The 23,621-nt window shown below is 48.7% G+C and overlaps 1 protein-coding gene across 3 annotated transcripts in view; it reads left to right on the top strand.

Moving 5' to 3' along the window:
- DNAAF9 (dynein axonemal assembly factor 9) overlaps positions 1–23,621 on the top strand; it is a 548,844-nt gene that overhangs the window by 374,470 nt on the left and 150,753 nt on the right. For all 3 annotated transcript variants that reach the window (XM_078678718.1, XM_078678720.1, XM_078678719.1), the window contains exons 27-28: positions 8,733–8,891; positions 22,018–22,143. In XM_078678718.1, coding sequence (XP_078534844.1) covers positions 8,733–8,891; positions 22,018–22,143 — 285 coding nt within the window. The remainder of the gene's footprint in view (positions 1–8,732; positions 8,892–22,017; positions 22,144–23,621) is intronic.

The raw sequence follows: 23,621 nt of genomic DNA, 5'->3' as shown, positions 1-23,621 counted from the left end.
TCAGGAAAACCACGAATGGGTCATAAGCGACGAAGTACTAGGAGAAGTCTTCGCAAGGTGGGGGACTCCAGACGTAGACCTGTTCGCCACCGCCGAAAACAGCAAATGCCGAGACTTCGCCTCCAGGTACTACCAGCCAGGGACGCTGGGGAACGCGTTATGGATCAACTGGTCGAACAGCTTTCTGTACGCTTTTCCACCAATTCCCCTGATTCCGGCGGTTCTCATCAAGCTGTCCCACTCCAGGGCGAGAATGATTCTGATTGCCCCGGAATGGCCCAGACAGTGGTGGTTCACGGACCTGCTTCACCGGTCTCTCCTTCCTCACATGAAGCTGCCGTGCAGGCCGGACCTTCTCACAAAGTTCGGGGGGCGGATGGTGCACCCCAACCTCTCGTCTTTGAGTTTGGCGGCATGGCTCCTGAAATAGTGCAATATGGCCATCTGAATCTCCCAGAGGATTGTATGGACATACTGAAGGAGGCTAAGCGACCTTCCACTAGGACTTCTTATGCTTACAAGTGGAAGAGGTTTTGCATCTGGTGCAAGTCTAAGTACTATGACCCTACGACATGCAAGGAAGATGTCATCCTTCCGTATCTGTTGCATCTGGCGCAGTCGGGACTTAATGTTCATTCCATTAAGGTTCATCTGGCTGCTTTGACTGCCTACAGGAAAGGCCCTTCACAGACTTCCTTTTTCCAGATCCCTGTGATCAAAGATTTTTTGGAAGGCTTGAAGAAAGTATTCCCTCCTGTCAGGCTTCCTTCGCCTTCGTGGGACCTGAATGTGGTGCTGTCCAGATTGATGAAGGAGCCTTTTGAACCCATTCATAAGGCTTCGTTGCAGCACCTGTCCTGGAAGGCGGCGTTCCTCGTGGCCATTACATCGGCCCGCAGGGTGAGTGAGATTCAGGCATTGTGTTGCCAAGAACCTTATACTGTATTTCATGCTGCTAAGGTTGTTATGCGTACTCACCCTAAGTTTCTTCCCAAGGTAGTTTCTGATTTTCATATCAACCAGACTATCACTTTACCTACGTTCTTTCAGAATGCTTCGTCTCCAGCGGAAAGGTCTTTACATTCCCTGGATGTGAGGAGGGTGCTGAAGTTTTATCTTGATAAGACTAAAGATATTCGTAGGTCAGACCAATTGTTCATCAATTATGGCTCAGTCAGGACTGGTCTTGCTACCTCTAAACAGTCCATCTCGAGGTGGATTGTGTCCTGCATACAATTGTGTTACTGCAAAGCTAATAAGACCTTAGGGGGTAAACCTAAGGCTCATTCCACCAGAGGCAAAGCTGCCACGACAGCTATGCTTCGTAATGTTCCCTTCGCAGAGATCTGCAAGGCGGCCACTTGGAAGTCGGTCCATACCGTTGCTAAGCATTACTGCCTGGACACGGATGCCAGGGCAGACGCTCAGGTTGGGCAGGCTTCGCTGCGGAATCTGTTCGCACAATAGTGGCGTAATTTTTTATTCTCCACCGCCGCTTGGTGTGGGGATGGGCTTGCCATTCTATTCACTAGATTATGACTATACACAGAGATCCCCTACTACAGAAGGAGTAGTTTCTGTCCTGTAACTCCAGTTCTGTAGTAGGGGTATCTCTGTTATAGTCATAAGCGCCCTCCCGCCTCCCCGGTGGAGAGTTATTCATGTACATAATGCTACAGGTCTGGCGTTTTTTGCGCCTTCAAAAAGAACTGAAACTAAGTTGGACCTGCTATGCATTCTGGGATACTGGGAGGAGGTTCTGGAAGGTTCCTTAAAGGCACAGTATCCTATTTAAGCCACATAATGGCAGCCTATGGGGCTTGTCTGTCCAGGTTCTTCTCTCTATCATTTCTGAGGGATTTTGCTGTTAAGCAAGGGAAATCTGTACAGGCTTTGCTGTTTTGTGGATTTTGTGGTGGAATTTCTAGTTGAAGTACTGGACAGTGTAGCCTTTTTTGGCTGCATTATCTGTCTTTAAATTCTCTCTTAAGTGTCTATGCATTTCTGCATTTTTTGACACATTAAGAGATTATTTTTGATTGCTCCGGGGTCCACGCACATGGGCGGGACTATTCACTAGATTATGACTATAACAGAGATACCCCTACTACAGAACTGGAGTTACAGGACAGAAACTACTCCTTCTTTTGCACACTGGAATTTCCAGGAAGGCTCTCTTTCAGGGACGCGTTCTGCCTAGAGTGGAGTGCAGGACTTCTGAATGTCTCCCCATCTCTGCTTCTCATTCCTCAAATTCAGAAGAAGATCAAGGACGACCGGGCCTAGTTAATTTTAGTGACTCAAGACTGGGCCAGGAGAGTGGGATACCTGGAACCTTCTGGGCATCGGCATCTGTTTTCCAAGTAGGCTGACTCTTGGGGAGGATGTTCTGTTTTGCTGCATCAAAGCAGGGTCTTGCATCCAGCCTGCTTGATCTACAACTCCATGCGTGGAGAATGAGCGGCAAATGTTCACTGCTTTCAATCTCTCTCCTAAAGTAGTGCTTGTCATTCTTGCTATACAAAAGGGGGTGGTGATGGACGGTGGCAGAGTGGGCTAAAGAACGGTGATGGATTAAACCCAGATCTTTTGACTGGGTGTGAGTGTTTGATTGATTCAGATGCTCCGTCCATCACCACCCCCTTTCGTATCGCTTTTGGCCGCCATAAGTGTGGCAGGGTATGCTCAGACGTGAGTCCCTTGCTCACTTTGCCACTGGATTCAAGCAAGCCGGGCTGAAGACGGCTGGAATGCCAGAAACCGGTCCTCGGAAGCTTGTTTCCGGTCCAGGGAGGACATGGCTTGGCAGTTCATGCTGGACTGTTCCTATGAGGCACAGGGTCAGACTGATTTGCATATAGCCATGTCTGAACTGGGGTGGCAGAGTGGGCTAAAGAACGGTGATGGATTAAACCCAGATCTTTTGACTGGGCGTGAGTGTTTGATTGATTCAGATGCTCCGTCCATCACCACCCCCTTTCGTATCGCTTTTGGCCGCCATAAGTGTGGCAGGGTATGCTCAGACGTGAGTCCCTTGCTCACTTTGCCACTGGATTCAAGCAAGCCGGGCTGAAGACGGCTGGAATGCCAGAAACCGGTCCTCGGAAGCTTGTTTCCGGTCCAGGGAAGACATGGCTTGGCAGTTCATGCTGGACTGTTCCCATGAGGCACAGGGTCAGACTGATTTGCATATAGCCATGTCTGAACTGGGGTGGCAGAGTGGGCTAAAGAACGGTGATGGATTAAACCCAGATCTTTTGACTGGGTGTGAGTGTTTGATTGATTCAGATGCTCCGTCCATCACCACCCCCTTTTGTACCGCTTTTGGCCGCCATAAGTGTGGCAGGGTATGCTCAGACGTGAGTCCCTTGCTCACTTTGCCACTAGATTCAAGCAAGCCGGGCTGAAGACGGCTGGAATGCCAGAAACCGGTCCTCGGAATCTTGTTTCCGGTCCAGGGAAGACATGGCTTGGCAGTTCGGGCTGGACTGTTCCCATGAGGCACAGGGTCAGACTGATTTGCATATAGCCATGTCTGAACTGGGGTGGCAGAGTGGGCTAAAGAACGGTGATGGATTAAACCCAGATCTTTTGACTGGGTGTGAGTGTTTGATTGATTCAGATGCTCCGTCCATAACCACCCCCTTTTGTACCGCTGTCATTCTTGCTGTCATGTGCCCATTTGCAGAGTCTGTTTAGGCCGGATGCTGGGGCAAGTTTGTGGCCTGGTGTGACACCCGTAACAAGAACCCATTACCCATTGATGGCCAAACTGTAAGAAATATTGTTGTCAGTTTTGCCTTTGGCTCAGCAAGTGTTTGGAGTGAGCCCTATAAAGGTTATTTGGCTGTCCATTTGTCCTTTTTATGTTTGCCGGACCAGCCATCCTTTTTCAAAGCACCTGTTGTCGTTAGGTTTTCAAACGGTTTCAAACGTTTCCTCCATAACCCTTTGTGATTTGTCAGTGGGCTCTCAATTTGGTCCTGAAGTTCCTTGTGTGCTTCCCAACCCAACGATCAGCTGTCTCTTGACTCTGAAAGTTGTTTTCTTCATCATGGTTAACTGAGCACTCTGTGTGAGTGAGCTTGAGGCCCTCTCTGTGCAATTACATTACAGCAGCTTTTTTCCAGACAAACAGGTGTTGAGAACCAAGGCGGTGTTTTAGTCAAAAATTGTCTCCTTTTCATATCGGGCAATTTCTCACCCTCTCAACGTTCTTTGCTTCTCCTCACCCCCGCCTCCCTCCCCCTCCCGCAAAGAGGAGGAGAGACTCTATAGGTTGGTCCCCAAAGGATCCTAAAGTTTTTACATTGATCATACCAGAGACTTATCGAGTCGTCAGGAGCTTTTTGTGGCATTCTCCGGGGCACAGATATAGCATGTGCTTTAAGATCTGCTAAGCATTGGCCAAAAAACAACCCCCAAAAGGTTTGAGAGCTCAATCCACTAGGACCAAGGTTGTTACTATTGCATTGACACTTGAAGTGCCTATTCTGGACATTTGTCAGTTTGCAACATCGGCATTAGTGCACACTTTTAGGAGATACTACTGCCTTGACAGGAGTTTGTGACAGGAAGGGTACTTGGCCCGTTAGGTCCTGTGGTCATTTCGGTCTGAGCCCATTGCATAGACCCTCCCCCTTGAAAGGTAGTGTTATGATATCTGTTTTGAAGGCAAGGAATCTGTGGTTAGTAGTATCCATGAAAAGAGCATGTTCCATGCCGTAATGCTCTTTTGGATTGATACTCAAACTGAGATTCCCTACTGCCCTCACACCTGCCTGGTCTGTGGGTCCGAGGTTAGGAATCAGCACACTGTTGTGGACAATAAGTTCTACACCCCGCACCTGAGGGCACGGAAGGAGTAAGAGACAAGAAACCAATGCAGCGGCATAGTCCTTATGTATGCTGTGCTCTGTCACTTCCAGGGTCATATTCAGTCACAGTGGAGCCATACGTTGCCAACCACTAGCATGCTGTAGCATTACTGGAAAGTGCTGGACAAATTCTCCGGATTCAGTCTGGCTCCCGGTAAACAATCTGTGGTTAGAATATCTACCAGAAAGAGTGTTACTGAAGATATGTAACTTGTTTATTGTGTACATGAGAAGATTTATATATGTAGCAGTGACTATTTTCTTGCTAAGTAGATCTCCTCCAAAATAAGACTAGCATTTGCTTTGCCCTTATTATATGGTTAGTTGAACTTATGAGTTTTTTGATTGAGGTGCTGCCTGTCAAGTCCAACTGTTGTGACATGCATTGGTACTTATGCTTGTAAGAGTTAATGTTCTGACAACATCCCATTATTCTTCTTGGTTACATTTATAAAATGTTGCGAACAGTTCCCAGTTCTGAAATTTTTAACAATATAAGGATTTACAATTTGAAAAATGATGCTTGTTATGTAAAAGTATTTATAGAGCGCAACTAACACCTGACGGTTTCTTGGCTCTGTGAACATGTGATGGCAGATCAGAAGGGGACTCAGTTGTATGCTTTACGAAACAGATAGGTTTTAAGGAGACACCTAAAGAGGGTGTAGGAGACAGTAAGCCTAAATTCTGAGGGGAGTGCATTCCAAAAAGATGGGGCTAAGAAGGAGAATCTAAGCCCTCCATGTTTCTTGCGCTTAAAAGCGGGGGTTTTAAGTAGGGCCAAATGGGAAGAGCGACGGTTGCGGGAGGGAACATAGTGGTGAAGTAGAGAAGAAATGAATGACGGGCCAAGGCCAGCTAGGGCTTTGAAGATGATACAGCCTAATTTGAAATAGCAGCGTTCTGCTACCGGGAGCCAATGAAGGTCTTCAGCAGGGGGCGCACATGCTGATGCCTGGGCTGATGGAAAATCAGCCGTGCAGCCTGATTCTGAACCAGCTGCAGGCGGTTCAGTTCATAGATGGGAATGCCAGCATAGAGGGAATTGGCGTAGTCTATTCTAGAAATGACCAAAGCCAAAAGGGTCAGGGTGAGGGCATCAGTAGTGAGGAAGCGGACAATTTTACGGATTTTGCGTAAATGAAAAAAACTAGAAGAAACTACAGCATTGATCTGGGGCTTCATCGAGAGATCATTACTGATGAATACCCCAAGACTTTTTGCTGAGTTTGAGGGGATGGGGGGGAGACCTAAACTTGTTGGCCAGAAGTGAGGCCTCCACGGGTTAGAGGTACCCCCGATAAGAACCAGCTCGGTTTTATCGGGGTTAAGTTTGAGGTGGTTTGCCCCCATCCAGTCACTGATATGACACAAGGTGGACTGAATATTATAAACAGATTGTTCTGAGGAGTTAATGTCAAAAATCAGCTGAATGTCATCCGCATAATTAAATGCGGTGACCTTGCTATTCCGTAAGGATCGGATGAGGGGGGTCAGGTACAAATTAAAAAGGAGAGGGGAAAGGGAAGAGCCCTGTGGGACACCACATGTCATCCCAACTCTCTCAGCGGAGAACTGGGAGAGACGAACAGCCTGGTAACGGTTGCTCAAAAAGGAGCGGACCCAGTTAAGGGCCGAACCCTGGATGCCGGCCTCCCTGACACGGTCGACCAAGATATCATGGTCAACCGCGTCGAAGGCGGCCGACAAATCCAGGAGTACCAAGGCCTGACTGATGTTGGAGTCAGCTCCTCTCCGCAGCTCCTCCATCACTGAGAGGATGACCGACTCAGTGGAATGGGCTGGTCTAAAGCCCGCCTGTTGGGGATCGAGGAACTGGGAACGCTCGATGGAAAGGCTCAGGGAGTTGGTGACGTTGGGACTCAAGGACTTTACCAAGATAGGGGAGTAAAGAAATATGTTCAGCACGGGCTTTTACCCCCCAGTTTGGAAAGAGGCTATCATTAAGCCACTTCTAAAAAAAAAACACACTCGATCCCCTCATCCCAGCTAGCTATCGGCCCATTGCATCTCTCCCTTTCCCTGCAAAGATATTCGAGAAAACTGTGAATATACAACTCTCTAAATTCATAGAAAAAAACAACCTACTGACAGGGTCACGGAACCGAAACTGCCTTACTAAAAGCGGCAGACGAAATAAGGATGACATTGGACAAAGGAGGAGCGGCAGTATTGATACTGCTAGATCTCTCTGCAGCCTTCGACACGGTTGATCATGCCACCCTGATCGACCGTGTCTCAGCAATAGGCATTCACAACAATGCCAAAGAGCTCCTTGCCTCCTTCTTGACGGACCGTTCACAGACAGTAAGAATGGGCCATTTCACCTCCCTTACCTTCACCCTTCCCTGCGGAGTCCCGCAGGGATCCTCGCTAAGTCCGACACTGTTTAATATTTATGTTGCGGACTTAGCGTGGGTGATAAAAACCTACGGTATCGCCCTTATGACCTACGCCGACGACACCCAATTGGTGCTATCGGTGCACAACGATGGCGCATCAGTTGCTGCCAACTTTCAAGAAGGAATGCTGGCAATCAGTTCCTGGATGTCATCAAACTGTCTCAAACTTAACTCTGACAAAACAGAGGTGATGACATTCGGGAAACTGGAACCCACTTGGTCCCCCTATGGTGGCCAACTAAGATGGGAGCCCCACCAGTACCTGTCACTAAGGTTCGTAACCTTGGAGTTACGTTTGACAACAAAATGACCTTCCATCATCATGTCAACTCTGTGGTTTCCTCATCCTTTTTCATCTTGAAGAGGATCAAAAAACTGTTACCCTATCTTCCCACTTCAGCTGGCAAAACCTTAATCAGCACGTTAGTTTTCTCCAAAACAGACTATTGCAATGCCCTTTTTCTGAACGCCCGGGAAAAAGTCCTTAACAGGCTGCAGCTAGTTCAGAATGCCTCAGCCAGAATCTTACTGGGCATCCCTAAGTTCTCTTCAATCTCCCCTTACATTCAACAACTGCACTGGCTCCCTGTCAAGAGCCGAACAAAATGTAAGGCACTGTGCATCGCCTATAAATCCATCAACAACTTAGGCCCACAGTTTCTCAAAGACGCCCTCTGCCCGCTTGAAAATTCAAGAAAGCTTCATTCCTCCTCTGCCCATCTGCTCAAAGTTCCACGAACCAAAAGAGCCAACTGGGGCGACAGATGTTTCACGATCTCTACAGCCAAACTCTGGAACACACTCCCCCTTTACATCAAAACGGCTCCTACACTTATCAGCTTTAGGAAGAAACTAAAAACCTGGCTTTTCTCACAGTAAATTTCTGCCACAGCATCATTCTGTATACTGAGCGCCGAGACACCTCCGGGTATTTGCGCACTATAAAAATTGCAAAAAACATAAACATAAATAGGGCGGAAGTTGCTCATAACTGATGGATCGGCGTTAGGTTTTTTAAGAATAGGCCCCACCTCAGCGACTTTAAAAGAGCTGGGAACCAAGCCCAATTTAAGGGAGTTATTCAGGAGTGTCAAAGGGGGGAGGGGCAAGCGGAGAAAGCCTCACGCAAAACATGAGGGCGACAGCAGTCGGTAGGGGAACCAGAAGCCACTTTATTCAATAGAGTCAAAAACTCATCTTCTGTGATCGGGGGTATCTGAGTAATCAACTGGGGGTTGGGGATAACCGGGGTAGCAACAGGAGCGAGAGGGTCAGGGGTGGCAGGAGGACAAATACTATTTTTAATTTTTATAATGCTTGAAAGAGTAATGCATTAATAGGTAATTTTATTTTCTTATCCAGAAATGGTAGATCATTAACAAGGAATTATGTTTATTAATGTTGGTATAATTGTATGTGTTATTTATTGTAGGTGGATGGTATATCGTCAAACAATCGATGGCTCAGAATATTTCAGTGCCTCTCATTTTCAGCGTTACCTCTCAACTGTTCTTGAGGCACAGCAAAATCGTAGTGCCCGCCAGTCTGCCTATTCAAGAAAGAGAATGAGACTTCTCATTGTTTTGCAAGGGTATGTTTTTAATGCTTTTTTTGTTCATATTTCATGTGGATCAACAGCATACAGGTGAATTGCTACAGACAATATGGGGTACCACACCAAAAAGAAAAACCATGCTGTGTGTGACATTGGTATACAATGCTCACAGGTACCATATACTTGCTTAAATGTTGCTCTGAACATGCTGGATAGGTGAAAGAGTTCTTTAACAGAAGGGTAAAGACAGTTTTGGAAATTGACATTGAGATGAATCTTTAATTGTGACCCCCAGTTATCCTCTGAATTTTGAGATGATCAACAAAGAACAACCATGTGACATTACATTTTTGGTTATGGTTGAGATGTGAGCAGGGTGGCTTATTGGTATTTCAAAAAAGCATATTTGTTCTTTTCTTGCCAAAGAAGCCATATTAATGTATCTACTGGGAAAAGGGCACTGGCTGCTCCTCCAGCTGTTTTCTGGTACCAAAGAAAGAGCAACTTGCATCCACTTCTGGATTTGTGTTTTTTTAAGTTACTCAGTATTGAGAAATGTAAATCATTTGCAACATGTTCCTCAGTCCCTCCCGTCTCAGGTTTGTATGGTGTCACTATGTCTTCATGGCCTGTTATCATCACATATCTTCCTGTAAACTCGAGGTAATAACAGGTGAGAATCTTCAGTGGAGACCGGTTATGTTTCTACAAAAAACTCATTATTTGGCTGATTCCCTCAGCACCTGCTGTGTTTCCAATTCTGTGCAGATGCCCCTCTGACCTACTCAAAGGTTTTTCATCCATTGCCTCCGGTGTCTGGCTTAGAGAGCTTTTTCACACTCAGATGCAAGGAGAATAGGTGCAGCTCCTGATGGACAATACACCATCTATTTATTACCTCCACAAATGGGGTGTGCACTATAGACACCTGTGCCAAAAGGACATAGTGCTGTGGTGGTGGTTTAGAGACCAAAGAATAAGTTATCAGCAGGTCGTTTGGCATGAAAGCAGGAAAAAAAGCAGATCGGTTGAAAAAATTGTCCTCCATAGCTTCTTCAGAGATAGCTCTCTCGTATTTCATGCCTGGGATGTTTTTGAGCTAAACTTTTTTGTGGCTCACACCAAAGATTAACACCTTCTGTGTTTGATCTGAATGTTCAAGCTTTATTTATGCATTTCTGCCTGTTCCACTGTTGTAGAAAGATATTCAGAAGAGAAGGCTGTACACCTCAAATCTGTCACATTTAACCCTCATACTTGGAACCTGCAAGTTTAGCACTTTTGAAGAATGGATTACTTTTTAATGTTCTGGGTGGCCTTTTGCCTGGCATGGCAGTCTACTTAACCAAATGGGCTATGGTCTCTTTCTGGCGCAAGGGCAGTTCATTTTCACCCTCTGGTTGCCAGCACTGTGCACTTGGACATTGCTGAAAAGTAAATTTTTCCCGAGCTAGCAAAATGTTTAGTAGCTATCTGAAAGAAACAGGTTAGTATTAGATTCCTTACCTTAGAATATCCCCAGGCGTCAGTCTGGATCCGGAAACTTTTGCGTAGCAGTACCCCTGCGCGTCGGTAGGCGTCGTCTGCAGGCATCCCCTGCGGCTCCGCGTCGTCGGCGTCGTGCGCCGTGATGACGTCGCTGGAGTATATAGACGCCGCCTCTGCGCGCTGACGTCAGTTCTTCTTTTTTCCGCGCCAGTTAGCGCAGATCCGAAGAGCAGTACTCCGGTCTTTTGACCAAGTTTTTTGATTACTCTAACTCTTTAGGTGCCGGTAGGATGCCCGGTTTTAAAAATTGTGACGGGTGCGACCGCCTGATGTCGGTCACCGACCACCATCGACTCTGCCTCCGGTGCCTGGGCGCCGACCACGACGTGGAGTCCTGCGTCGACTGCCGGGCCTTGACGGGTAAGGCTAGGCGGGAGCGGTCCCGCAAGCTACTCGAGCTCCGGATGTCGGCCCCGCGTCGGGAGCGGTCCCGGTCCGGCCGGAGGTCGAGGGAGCGGTCGAGAGAACGGTCGCGGAGCCGCCACGAGCGCTCCGGAAGTCGTCACCATTCCTCCGGTTCCTCAGGTAAGCGAAACAAGAAGTCGGGGCGTCGTCATCGCACCCCCGACTCCCCCCCGACGCTCGCGCGATGCGGCCGGGGGTTCGGGTGGCCCCACCCCCGCGGCTCCGCGTGGGTCGCCGACGCTGCCTGCTCCATACCCGCCGGTCCCTGGGCAAGGCGCGTCGCATGAGGAGGTAGAGGAGTTCCTCATGGCCATGAGGGCGCTGTCTCCTCCAGCGGGGCCTACGGCGCCTGCGGGCCCAGTGGTCCCGTCCGGGGGCCCGAGCGGTTCGGGTGCTCCGGCCCGACGCCGCCGGCGGCTCCGGCCCCGGCGCCGCTGGGCCCTTCAGGGTCGATGCCGGCTGGTCAACCGGCCTCTCCGGCACCGATTCCATCGGGGCAACCCGTGGTGCCACCTCCGCGCAGCGCCGTGACTCCGACGCCGGTTCCGGCCGGCGTCGGGGCTCCGGCGCCGGCTCCGGGCGGCGCCACCCCCATTCCCTCTCCAATTCCGGACGCGGAGTCGGACCGGCGTCGTCCGACGCCGAGTCCGGCGCCGATGGGGCCCATTGACCCCGAGGAGCCGGTCTACATCGTTGAATCCGTATATGGTGATGATGAAGATTATGGAGAGGGTTGGGAGGGGTCTGAGGACCCTCTGTCACGCGAGTGTCAGTACGACGTGGACTGGACAGGTGACTTGGGTGATGCCAGTGGTCTGGACGAATCTCCTAACCCTGGTTTTGTCTCGCCTCCCACTGTGGCGTCGGAGGCTGGGGCTGCTTATTCTGTGGTGTTGATGAGGGCTGCCAAGGCCTTGAGCCTTGAGCTCCCCGTCGCAAAAGTGAAGCCTAACATCCTCACCGAGGTCTTCAAACCGCAGTCATGCCCACAGGAGCCTCTGCTGCCGTTCAATGAAGCCTTGACGGACGGTGGCGGCTGTGGATTCCGCCGTGGTTGCGGGTGGGGGACAGCGGCGAGGTCAGGCCACACCTCCCCCCGCAGCAGCCTCCAAATCCTCCTAGTCCGAGCTTTCAGGCCCATGTGACGCCAGTGGGTGGCAGGGTTCGCCATCACCACTCCCGCTGGCGCACTATCACATCGGACAGGTGGGTGCTGCAGCTCGTCCGAAGGGGCTACTCCCTCCCCTTCGAGACCACTCCTCCAGCCATGCCACCGCAGAACCACCGTGTGTCGGGGGACCACTTGACACTTCTGCAGGAGGAAGTTACGGCCCTCTTGGCCAAGGGGGCCATCGAGCGCGTTCCTGGGCCAGAAGTAGGGTGTGGTTGCTATTCCCACTACTTTCTGGTACCCAAGAAGGACAAGGGGGGCCTGCGTCCTATCTTGGATCTACGGAACGTCAACGGCTTCCTCCGGAAGGAGAAGTTCAAGATGTTGACTTTGGCTCAGGTCTTGGCTGCTCTAGACCCACTAGACTGGATGGTGGCGTTGGACTTGCAGGATGCATATTTTCACATCCCCGTCCTGCCGGCCCACCGGCGTTACCTACGGTTCACGGTAGGCCACGAGCACTTTCAGTTTATCGTGCTCCCCTTCGGCCTTACCAGCGCCCCACGGGTGTTCACGAAAGTGATGGCGGTGGTCGCAGCTCATCTGCGCCGGTTAGGGGTTTCAGTCTTCCCCTACCTCGACGACTGGTTGTTGAAGGCGGGCTCGCCCCAGACAGTCGTCCACCACCTTCAGATGACGGCAGACCTCCTGCACGAGCTGGGGTTTTCCATCAATGTGCCGAAATCACACCTGTGTCCCTCTCAAAAGCTCCTTTTCATCGGAGCGGTTCTCGACTCGGCGCAGTTTCGGGTTTATCCTCTGGAACGGCGGGTCCTGGATATACAGGCTTTGATTCCCATCTTTCAGCCGTTGTCCCGGGTCTCGGTCAGGTTGACGCTGCGGCTTCTGGGGCTGATGGCCTCCTGCATCCTTCTGGTGCATCACGCCAGGTCGCGGATGCGGACTCTGCAGTGGGATCTGAAGTTTCAGTGGGCCCAGCATCAAGGCAACCTATCCGACCATGTCCTGATCTCGGAGGGCACTGCGAGACAGTTGCAGTGGTGGCTTACGGACCGCGATTGGGTCAGAGGCAGATCCCTCTCCCTTCCCCAACCGGAGCACGTAGTTGTGACGGACGCGTCCCTCCAGGGCTGGAGAGGCCACTTGGGAGAGGCGGAGATCAGAGGCATCTGGTCTCCGGCGGAGTCCCGCTCCATATCAACATGTTGGAGCTGCGGGCGATTCGCCTAGCACTGAAGGCATTCCTCCCCTTTGTCAACGGGAGTGTGGTGCAGGTGTTCACGGACAACACCACCGCCATGTGGTACTGCAACAAGCAGGGCGGAGTGGGGTCGTGGACCCTTTGCCAGGAGGCTCTGCGCCTCTGGCAATGGCTGGAACGTCAGGGCGTGACTCTGACGGTTCAACACCTGGCAGGTTCTCTGAACGCCAGGGCGGACGAACTCAGCCGTTGGTGCTCGGTGGATCACGAATGGCGTCTGAACTCGGACGTGGCGAAAGGCCTCTTTCTGCAATGGGGAGAGCCTTGGTTAGATCTATTCGCCACCGAAGAGAACGCGCAATGTCATCAGTTCTGCGCGTTGGAGTTTCCAAGACGGCACTCGCTCGGCGACGCCTTTCGGCGCGAGTGGAGTTGCGGTCTGTTGTACGCCTTTCCGCCTATACCACTTCTGCCCAGAGTGCTGAAGAAGATCAGGCGCGACCGGGCCCAAGTTATCCTTGTGGCTCCGGACTGGGCTCGAAGGTACTGGTATCCCGAGCTACTCAGCATGTCAGTCGGTCCCTCGATCCGCCTGCCCCTTCAGGAGGACCTTCTGTCGCAGCAGCAGGGGACGGTCCTCCACCCGAACCTGTCCAGTCTCCGCCTCCATGCTTGGAGATTGAGCAGCGACAGTTGAGGCCATTTGACTTGCCTCCTGAAGTCTGTGATGTGATTCTGGCAGCCAGGCGTCCCTCCACAAAGTCGGTATACGCCTGCCGGTGGAACAGATTTGTGGCATGGTGCACAGCAAAGGCTGTGGATCCCCTTTCTGACCCTCTCTCCGAGGTTCTCCTCTTTCTTCTCTCTCTTGCCCAGCAGGGCTCTGCTCTGGGCACTATCAAGGGCTACCTTTCTGCCCTTTCCGCCTTCTTAAGGCTACCTGATCAGCCATCTTTGTTCAAGTCCCCTATTGTAACGAGATTCTTGAAGGGCATCACGCACATGTATCCACCTGTTCCGTTCGTGATGCCTCAGTGGGACTTGAACCTGGTTCTGACTTTCTTGATGTGCGCTCCCTTTGAGCCGCTTCATTCCTGTCCTCTCCGTCTCCTGACTTTAAAGACGGCCTTCCTGGTTGCCATCACCTCTGCCAGGAGAGTGAGTGAGCTCCAGGCTCTTTCTGTCAAACCTCCTTTCATGTCCATTCATCCAGACAAGGTGGTTCTGAGAACTAGACCTTCTTTCCTGCCCAAAGTAGTTTCTGCTTTTCACATCGGGCAGTCCATCACCTTACCCTCCTTCTTCCCGCCTCCGCATCCTTCAAAAGATGAAGAGCGGCTCCATCGTCTGGACCCAAAACGTGCGCTTTCATTTTATATGGATCGCACACGCCAGTTCCGGGTGGATGACCAACTGTTTGTTGGCTACGTGGGTGAGAAGAAGGGAAGGGCGGTACAGAAACGAACCATCTCTCGGTGGGTCGTCCTGTGCATCAAAGCATGCTACTCTTTGGCTCGGAAGGAGCCTCCTGTTGGGCTGAGGGCCCATTCCACTCGGGCCACGGCGGCTACTACTGCCCTGGGCCGGGGAGTCCCTTTGCAGGACATTTGCCAGGCGGCTACGTGGGCCTCGCTGCACACCTTTGCGAGGCATTACTGCCTGGACAGTCAAGTCCGGAGGGACGGCTTCTTTGGCCGTTCGGTTCTCCAGGATTTTCTGGTGTAGGATTGTATTGGTTCGCAGACCCACCACCGGGGTTGGTATTGCTGGGGTATCTATTCTAAGGTAAGGAATCTAATACTAACCTGTTTCTTTCAGATGAACAAGTTACTTACCTTCGGTAACGATATATCTGTAAGAAACAGTAGTTAGTATTAGATTCCTTACCGCCCCACCCATCCTCCCCGTTCTGCGAACTGATACCTAGGGGTAAGGACATCCCTTTCAGGGCCCTAGTTTCAAATGGCACCAGTGTTAGTTCTCACATGGCTCTGCGTGTTCTGGCGCGGAAAAGCTGTGTGCAAAGAACTGACGTCAGCGCGCGGAGGCGGCGTCTATATACTCCAGCCACGTCATCACGGCGCACGACGCCGACGACGCGGAGCCGCAGGGGACGCCTGCAGACGACGCCTACCGACGCACAGGGGTACTGCTACGCAAAAGTTTCCGGATCCAGACTGACGCCTGGGGATATTCTAAGGTAAGGAATCTAATACTAACTACTGTTTCTTACAGATATATCGTTACCGAAGGTAAGTAACTTGTTCATTTCAGCAGACATTTGTTCCACGCGTCTTTTTTCCTTTTACTTTTCATCTCTAGATTTCTTAAGACTCCAGATTACATATCCTCCAGTTGCATTCAATATGCCTCAGTGGGAACCTCATGTTGGTGCATACCTTCCTTTTTGCTTCCATGTATTAAACCGATACTTCGAAAGGATAATTCTAACTAAACAAAAAATGTGTCTAATCCCCCCCAAGTCTACAGGTTTCAAACCTTGTAAGGTGTGCCACCAACCAATTGTCCGTGACATACCCTCATGAGGTCTGTCACTGGTGTTTGTGCTCCTTACACAACTCAATGTTGTGTGACAATTCAATCTGATGAATCCAAAGACCTTTCTGGACCACAAGGACAAGCTCTACTCTGTGGTACAGTGCCTAACTGCCCTTCCTGCTCGAAGTCTCGTTCCTGATGCCACAAGTGCTCTTACTCCGCTCAGAGTATGTGGCATATCAAAGAAGAAGAAATGCAAGACGTCAAAGCACTGCTCGTCTTGTTCCCGCCACGAGGAGCCTTGTACCTCCATGTCGCTGTGTCAGACTTGGCCCATTGGCGGCTCCGCAGCAGTTCCAGGCATTGAAAGAGGCCATGCTGCAAATCTTTTGTACCCTACTGGATCCCTCTGGTGCACCTTTTGGCCCTATACATCCAAGTATTCCTCCCGTCGGTCTACCACTGGCGCATCATACGCCGGCGAAGACCGTGCCTCTTGACCCCGTTCTGGGGTCAGAGCTAAGTTCGGGGTCTTTCCTACCAAGAACCATATGATGCAATGGCCGACACCTATCTCAAAGCATCGACACTGGCAGTGACGCCATCAATGTTAAATGAGGAGCAATTGGGACAGCAGAGGTTTTTGACCTACAAATATTGACTATGGAGGTCAAATCAAACCTCCTAACTGAGGTCCTGCAGCCAGGACAGACCCACAGGAACACCTTCTGCCTTTTAATGAGGCCTTAACAAATACACTGTTGGGCACCTGGGCAAAGACAGGACCCTGCTCACCAGTCAGGAGGCAAATAGCCTTGAGGCATAGGCTTTCTCCGAGATATACGGCTCTTCTGCAGCACCCTACACTGGAAAGTCTGGTTGTGCAGGTCTCCACCAGCAAGTTTAACCCAAACACATTTCCAACCACCCTGCCAGACAGAGTCGAAACACATTGAGGTGTCTGCCAAACTCATGTTCCGCTCAGCTAACCACACCCTCAGGCCTGTTAGTTCCAGCTGCCTTCTCAACGATATTCCTGTGCTTTGTGGTATATGGTTGCCAACATCTTGCCACAAGTCCGAGACGGCTTTTGGACTAACCTACAACAAATAATGGATGGTCAGGGTACATCAAAATATGTCTTCCTCTTAGGCCTGGATACCGCTTGACTGCTTGGGTAGAGCAGTCGGTACCAGCATGGTGCTTCGGTGGCATGCTAGGATTCTCTGATATGTATTTTCCAGCAAGGTCCAGCATTTCCTAATGGGCCTGCCATGCGATGGTACTTGTGGCTCAGGAGACAAGGCAGACTCAGTCCTTGAGCGTTTTAAGGAGAGCAAAGCAACAGCATGTTACCTTGACTTGGTACCGCCTATGAGGCAGTTCCCCCACAGATCTGTCCCCTTTCAAAGCTTCTTAAGAGGATTCCAGCAAAGTCCATGCCAGACTTTGCCTCCCAGGCCTTTCATGCAGAGGCCTGGAATCCGACTACCAATGTCAAGGCCCCCAGTGGCAACAAACTGCATCCATCTGCGTGCCCAGTCCTTCATCCGCAGCTGCCCCAAAACTACCTTAGGTTGCTTTTGGCAGTATGCAGTCGGCTGGTAGGAGGTAAGATCACCTGTTACCTTCACAGGTGGCAGAGCATCACATCACACAAATGGGTTTTTACAAATTGTCCAGAATGGGTATGCCCTCCCTCCTCGCCACCCCTCCAAACATGCCTTCTGCACCACACAGATATTCAGACGACCACTTCATTCTGGAGAAGTTCAGGCTGTTTTGAACAGCCATGGAGATGTTGCCATCTTCAGAAGTCGGGACTGGTTTTACTTCTATTACTTTGTGATGCTGAAGAAAGACTGATGCCTCTACCGTGTTTTTGATCTTCACCCTCTTCTTTCTCAGGAACGACATGTTCAGAATGCTCACTCTGGCCCAAGTTTTGGTTGCCCTTGATCCAAGAGACTGAATGGTGACATTGGATCTACAGTATGCCTTCTTTCACATTCATGTCCTGCAATTCCATCGGAACTACCTGCAGTTTTAAGTAGGCCACAAGAACTTTCAGTTCATGGTGCGTCCCTTCGGTCTTTTTGTAAATAATCTAGGGCAACTTCAATTCAATAGAAAAATCACAACATGTCAAATAATAGTAGTGACACTAACGTTTAGAAAAATACAAAATAATTTATTTATTATATATGATTATGTTGTAAATTTAAAAACATGATAGATATGAATTTACAGAGACAATAGTTTGTGCAAAATACTCACTGCATACATATATCACCCATACATACCACAATCTAATGTTTGTTTCAATACTCAATATATTTGATAATAATGCAATTCATTGATTTGTGTAGTAATTAGTCTAAGACAAGCCATATAGCGTATAACAGTGAATCTGATTGCATACTTTTCAGGTGATTTCCAAGTTGTCTCCCGTCCCTTCGGTATTACCAGTGCACCTCGGGTGCTCATGATAGTGATTGTATTGCTAGCTGCCCATTTTGGGAGGTTGAGAATACCAGTTTTTCCATATCTTGAAAACTGTTTGCTGAAGGCGGGCTCCCCTCAGTCATGAACCACCTTTAGTTGGCAGCCAACCTGTTGACATTTCTGGTATTTTCCAACAAGTCTCACCTGAATCCTTCGCTGAGGCTCCCTTTCATAGGAACCATTCTCGACATGGTTCTCTTTTGCGCCTTTCGTCTACTTCAGTGAGTCCAGGACATTTTTTCTATGATCCTAATGTTTCAACCTTGGTCTCGGTGAGAGCGTCTCTGAGGCTTCTTGGCCTACTACATCCTGTAAGTGAACCCCGCCAGGTGACAAATGCAGGTGCTGCCGTGGACTCTGAAGTCGCAGGGGGCTCAGCACCAAGGGGACCTCCTGGTTTCCATCCAGGTGTTGATGGAGACAGCAGAAGATCTTAATTGGTGGCTTCTAGACCGCAGTTGGATTTGTTGCAGACCCATCTCCCTAACCTACCCAAAACTAATGATCATGACGGATGCATCTTTGCTGAGATGGGTTAGCCATTTGGGAGAGGTAGAAACCTGCCTCCATATCAGCCTTTTTGAGTTGCGGGTGATTTGCTTGCTACTGAAAGCCTTGCTCTCGTCCATCAAAGGAGAACGTGTATAGGTTCTCACAGACAATACTACCGCCATGTGTTAACGGCAACAAACCGGGTAGAGTGGGGCCATGGGTCCTTGGCCAGGAGGCTTTGAGCCTCTGGAACTGGCAGAATCCTCAGGGCATCTCCCAGGTTGTGCAACACCTTTTTATCTCCCTTCCGAAGTAGTGAGTCTCATCGTGCCGGGAGGGAGCCTCTTGATTGAAACAATCTTTGCAGGACTATGAGGGACATTTGCTGTCAGGTGTTCTTCCTGAGATAGCCAACTTTTACAGGCACATTTGTCTGAGATATTACTCTTCTGTTTATCCTTGACAACAGTTAAAGGTTATTCATCACCTTTCAACCTTTACATTTACCCGATCAGCCATCTCTATTCAAATCACCTGTTGTGATGTTTTCTGAAACGACTGCCTTATATGTTCCACCAAGACCATTTGTGATGCCTTAATAGCTGCTTAGTCTTGTTTTCACTATACTCATGTGTACTTCATATAAGCCGATGAATAGCAGCCTTCCCTGATTGCTCACCTTCAAGACATCGTTCCTCATAGCGATAACGTCCACTCATCACATGTGTGAACTACAAGCACTGCCTGTCCAGTAATTTATACCACTACTTTCCGGACAAACTAGTGCTCAGGACTAAAGCTGCATAACTCCTAAAAGTTGTCACACCTTCCACTCTCCCTGTCCGCCTTCTTCACCCCACCTCATCCATCAAAGGAGGAAGAGAGATTTCATTGCCTAGCTGCAAAGAGAGTTCTGAGCATTTATCATCTTAAGAATCGTCAGGAGGACAATCAACTCTTTTTGGGGTTCTCAAATACTTGATTGGGAAAAGCGAGAGAACCATATCTAGATGGATTGTCCTGTGCATCAAAATCTGCTACGGATTGTCCAGGAAACAGTCTTTGGACATCGTATGCGCTCATTCTATCTGAACAGCAGCTCTTACCACTGCGCTGATGCGTAGTGTTCCAGTCTTGAACATTTGCCAGGCTGCGAGGCCGGCGTCGGTTCACACATTCACACACAAAGGACTCCCATGTGGAGAGCTATGTCTGGTGGGAGGAATATTTTGCCCGTTCTGTCCTGCAGGGTTTCTTGGTCTGATCCATTGCACTGACCAATTAACTGGGGAGGTACTGCTTTGGTATCTATTCACAAGATCATAATAGTGAGATTCGAAGTATCCATCAGAAGAACCAGTTACTTACCATTGGTAACGCTATTTCTGGTGGATACTCTAACTGCAGATTCTTCACCAACCCACCATTCTCCCAGTTTTGCAGAGTGGATTCACTTTGTCCATGTTAGTAAGAATCCATCTTAGAAGTCTGCATACTAGCAGAATATGATTGCTGAGGCTCCAAGTCTGATGACGCAGACATGTATCAGAAAGAAACTGATGCCAGTGTGCAGCGGTGGTGACTATGGAGGGCCCTGACATCACATCTGGGGTGGAACGGACTTGAGGTTTCACAAAGCCACCTACAGACGCATGAGGGAATTGCTGCAGAAAATTCTCCAAATCCAGTCTGGTGCCTGACATTCACTAGTTGAGGAATCAGCAGTTAGAGTATCTACCACAAAGAGCATTACCGAAGGTAAGAGACTTGTTAATTCAGACCGTTAATACTTCTTACCTGGAAAACCACTTTTTGGTGCAGTAGATGGGTTATTAGCAAGCTTTGTCAGCTTATCCTCTCTGTCTTCTCAGAGTAAAGCCACCTTTTATAGCAAAGATTGCGGTCAAAAGTGATTTGACATGGATGTTTTTTCTTCCTTTTCGCTTACAAGAATGAGGAGAGGTTTAATACGAAAGCCTTCTGGTTTCTAAATTCACAAGTACATGGAGAAGTTAGATATTCCAATTGTGTGGGGTTTTGAGCAGCGGTACTTTGCTTATGAATTCTTCCAGAGAAGAAGAAATAACTTTTACTGTATTATTGTATCCAGAAGCACTGTTGGTTATAGATGTACCTACACATCATAAACTATTTTCCATCTGTTGGAAGATATGTTATGAATGAATGAATGAAAGAAATGGCATTTGTAATGCGCAACTATGCCCAATGGGCGTCAAGGCGCCTAACTCACAAAACTAGCTGTCAGCAATCAGAGTCAGAGCTTACTGGTATGCTTTAATGAAAAGCTTTCAATGATTTCCTAAAAAGGTCAAGTGAAGGCAGTGACTTGATCTCAAGGGGAAGTGTATTCCACATCTGGGGTGCCAGAATGGAAAAGGCTTTACTCCCGCAGCTAGCCTTCTTGGCATGAGGGATTACCAGTTGGTTAAGTTCACTGGAGCGTAAGCATCTGTTCGGGACATACCTAGTAAGTAGGGATCCAAGGGCATCCGCCGGACCTGCAATTAGGGCCCTGTATGTAAGACAGAGAAGTTTGAACATGATCCTTGAGGGAATAGGAAGCCAATGGAGATTCTTCCTCGCCAAGGTCATAGATGACAGCCAAGGCAGGGCAAGGGCAAATCGCGCTGCCGCATTTTGTATGACCTGCAGGCGCTGCAGAAGGCCCTTGTTGGCCCCGGCGTAGAGTGAATTACAGTAATCGAGCCTTGAGCCAACAAGAGCGATCACAACCTGCTTCCGTGCCTGTGGGGAAAGATAGTGGACGATCCTTTTCAGAGTCCTGATGACACCCCAACAGGTGGCCACCGTTCTATTGACCTGGAGCTCCATAGAAAGCTGGGTGTCAAAAATGACACCAAGGTTCCTGGCAGATTGTGTGGGTGTGGGGCAGATGCCTAAAGATGGAGGCCACCACTCACCTGACCACATGCCCTGGTCTTTGCCGAAGACCAGGACCTCTGTCTTGTCCCCGTTCAACTTTAGGGAGTTGGAAATCATCCACTCTGCAACAAGTTGCATGCAGGACCTAAAGTTAGACGCGGCTACATTCACAGAGTGGGTCAGGGATACCATAATCTGCGTGTCGTCGGCATACGACACTACCTCCATCCCCTGAGATCTTACTAGTCTTGCAAGGGGGGCCACGTAGATGTTAATGTATGTAAATTATTTTCCAGCTTGGCACATTATAAAAAGCATTTTAACCCTTGTTACCATTTTGTATAACTTGTCTTGCACATGATTTTTATGTTTAGCTGACACAACATATTTTCATGTTATCATTTTTAATGATAAGCTTTTGATTTGTCTTTTGTATTTAAGTGACTGTTAACATGTTCAATATGTTCTTGTTGCAGATATACAGATGTTCTTGATGTTGTGCAGGCCCTGCAAACCCACCCAGACCCCAACGTTAAATTTTCTTTCAACATTGGTGCAATCACTACTTGCGTAGATCCACTGAGCTGTTACATGGAACATCGGTAAACAACATTTGTCTGATTAGTTCATCTAAAGCTTTTGTAGATATACTTGAGTTGAGTAAAATAGAATTGGCCATACGCTGTTTAATACTTGTAAATACTCGAGTTGAGTAAAATAGAATTGGCCATACGCTGTTTAATACTTGTAAATCTAACACTGGTTAGAACTTTGCCTAGTTTATTCTCTGTTCAGGAGCCACTTCAGAGACACTGATGTTCGAACTTATGAAGCTTTAGAGAGAACTCACCAGTAACAAAGTGAACAAAGAAAGTGTTTGAACAGTTACTTTCCACTGTAGGTTTCAACTTAGAAATGTCACTAGCTGCTCCTCTCCTAAGAGGCAAAATAACACTGGCTGTACAGATTGATTCTCTGTGGTGCCAAGCTCTCTCCCTGCAACCTCGCAGAATCTATGCACGAGCCACTGTGTCTCTTAGCATGCCAGTGGGAACAGAGATGTGTTTATGTTCCTAATTCATTCTTTTCTTCCCTATTCTTTAAATCACCTCCAATGTATCAGGATTAACATTTTGGTAAGTTTGGAGCAAGAGTATGTTAGCAAAAGATCAACATTGTTTGTGCATTAGCTGCTGGGTATTACCCTGGCATCATTACCCTTTAGAAAGGATTGCTGTTAGCTGCAGGCTTAGTAGTGGGTAGTACTCCACTTATATTGACTTCTTGTGGTAAGCACTCAGAGAGATTCATCCTAATGAGTAATTCAGATCAGTCCCAGTAGCTAATTGCCTTTCAAGGCAAAGAGTGTGATGCTCACAGAACAATGTCTAAGACAACAATGAGAGACTGGCATAAAAAGAGTTACAGAACCATACTGAGAGAGCCTGTTCAAAGTACAGTGAACATCATTGTAATCTTTAAAGAAGCTGGAATTGCTACTGTTGTCGTACCCCACAGCCTTTATTGAATCTCCCTTCTTTAGCAGTCCTGGACAGCTTGATATGTAGATAAATCTTGGACATGTTTTAACTTCTGTAGACTCGGATGCAGCCATTTGGACGTGCAGCTACTACTCATCCAACTACTGTCAAAACAGAGTGATGTGTTTCTTATCGATACTTCTAACTTCATATTCCTCATTTTCTGAATTTTCCCCATGTGTCGGACTGTACTCCTGTGCACGGATAGGTGGCATCATGCAACTCTGCGGCGACTGAGTTCTGTTCCAGTAGTGATAAGCAGAGCCACAGGTGAATGTCACTAATGCGAGGTGATGTCAGTTCTTTCAGCTCCTTAAGATGCGGATCCAGAGCTACTACTTAGTCTTTCTCATGACATTTTCCCCAAAGTTTCCAAATGTTCCAGTATGCAAATTGTAATTGTATTGTAATTGTATTGCGACTTATATAGCGCACGTATCACCCGAAGGCATCAAGGCGCTTGCTTAGGGAACCCGTCCTGGTATTCCCCTGTGAGGTACCCCGGCAGGGTATCCACAAGGTGAAAGCCAGGCATCCCG

The sequence above is a fragment of the Lissotriton helveticus genome, chromosome 2_2 (assembly GCF_964261635.1).
Source record: "Lissotriton helveticus chromosome 2_2, aLisHel1.1, whole genome shotgun sequence".
Classification (NCBI taxonomy): Eukaryota; Metazoa; Chordata; class Amphibia; order Caudata; family Salamandridae; genus Lissotriton; species Lissotriton helveticus.
The sequence above is the reverse complement of the archived record's forward strand: the minus strand, read 5'-3'. Positions and strand labels throughout refer to the sequence as shown.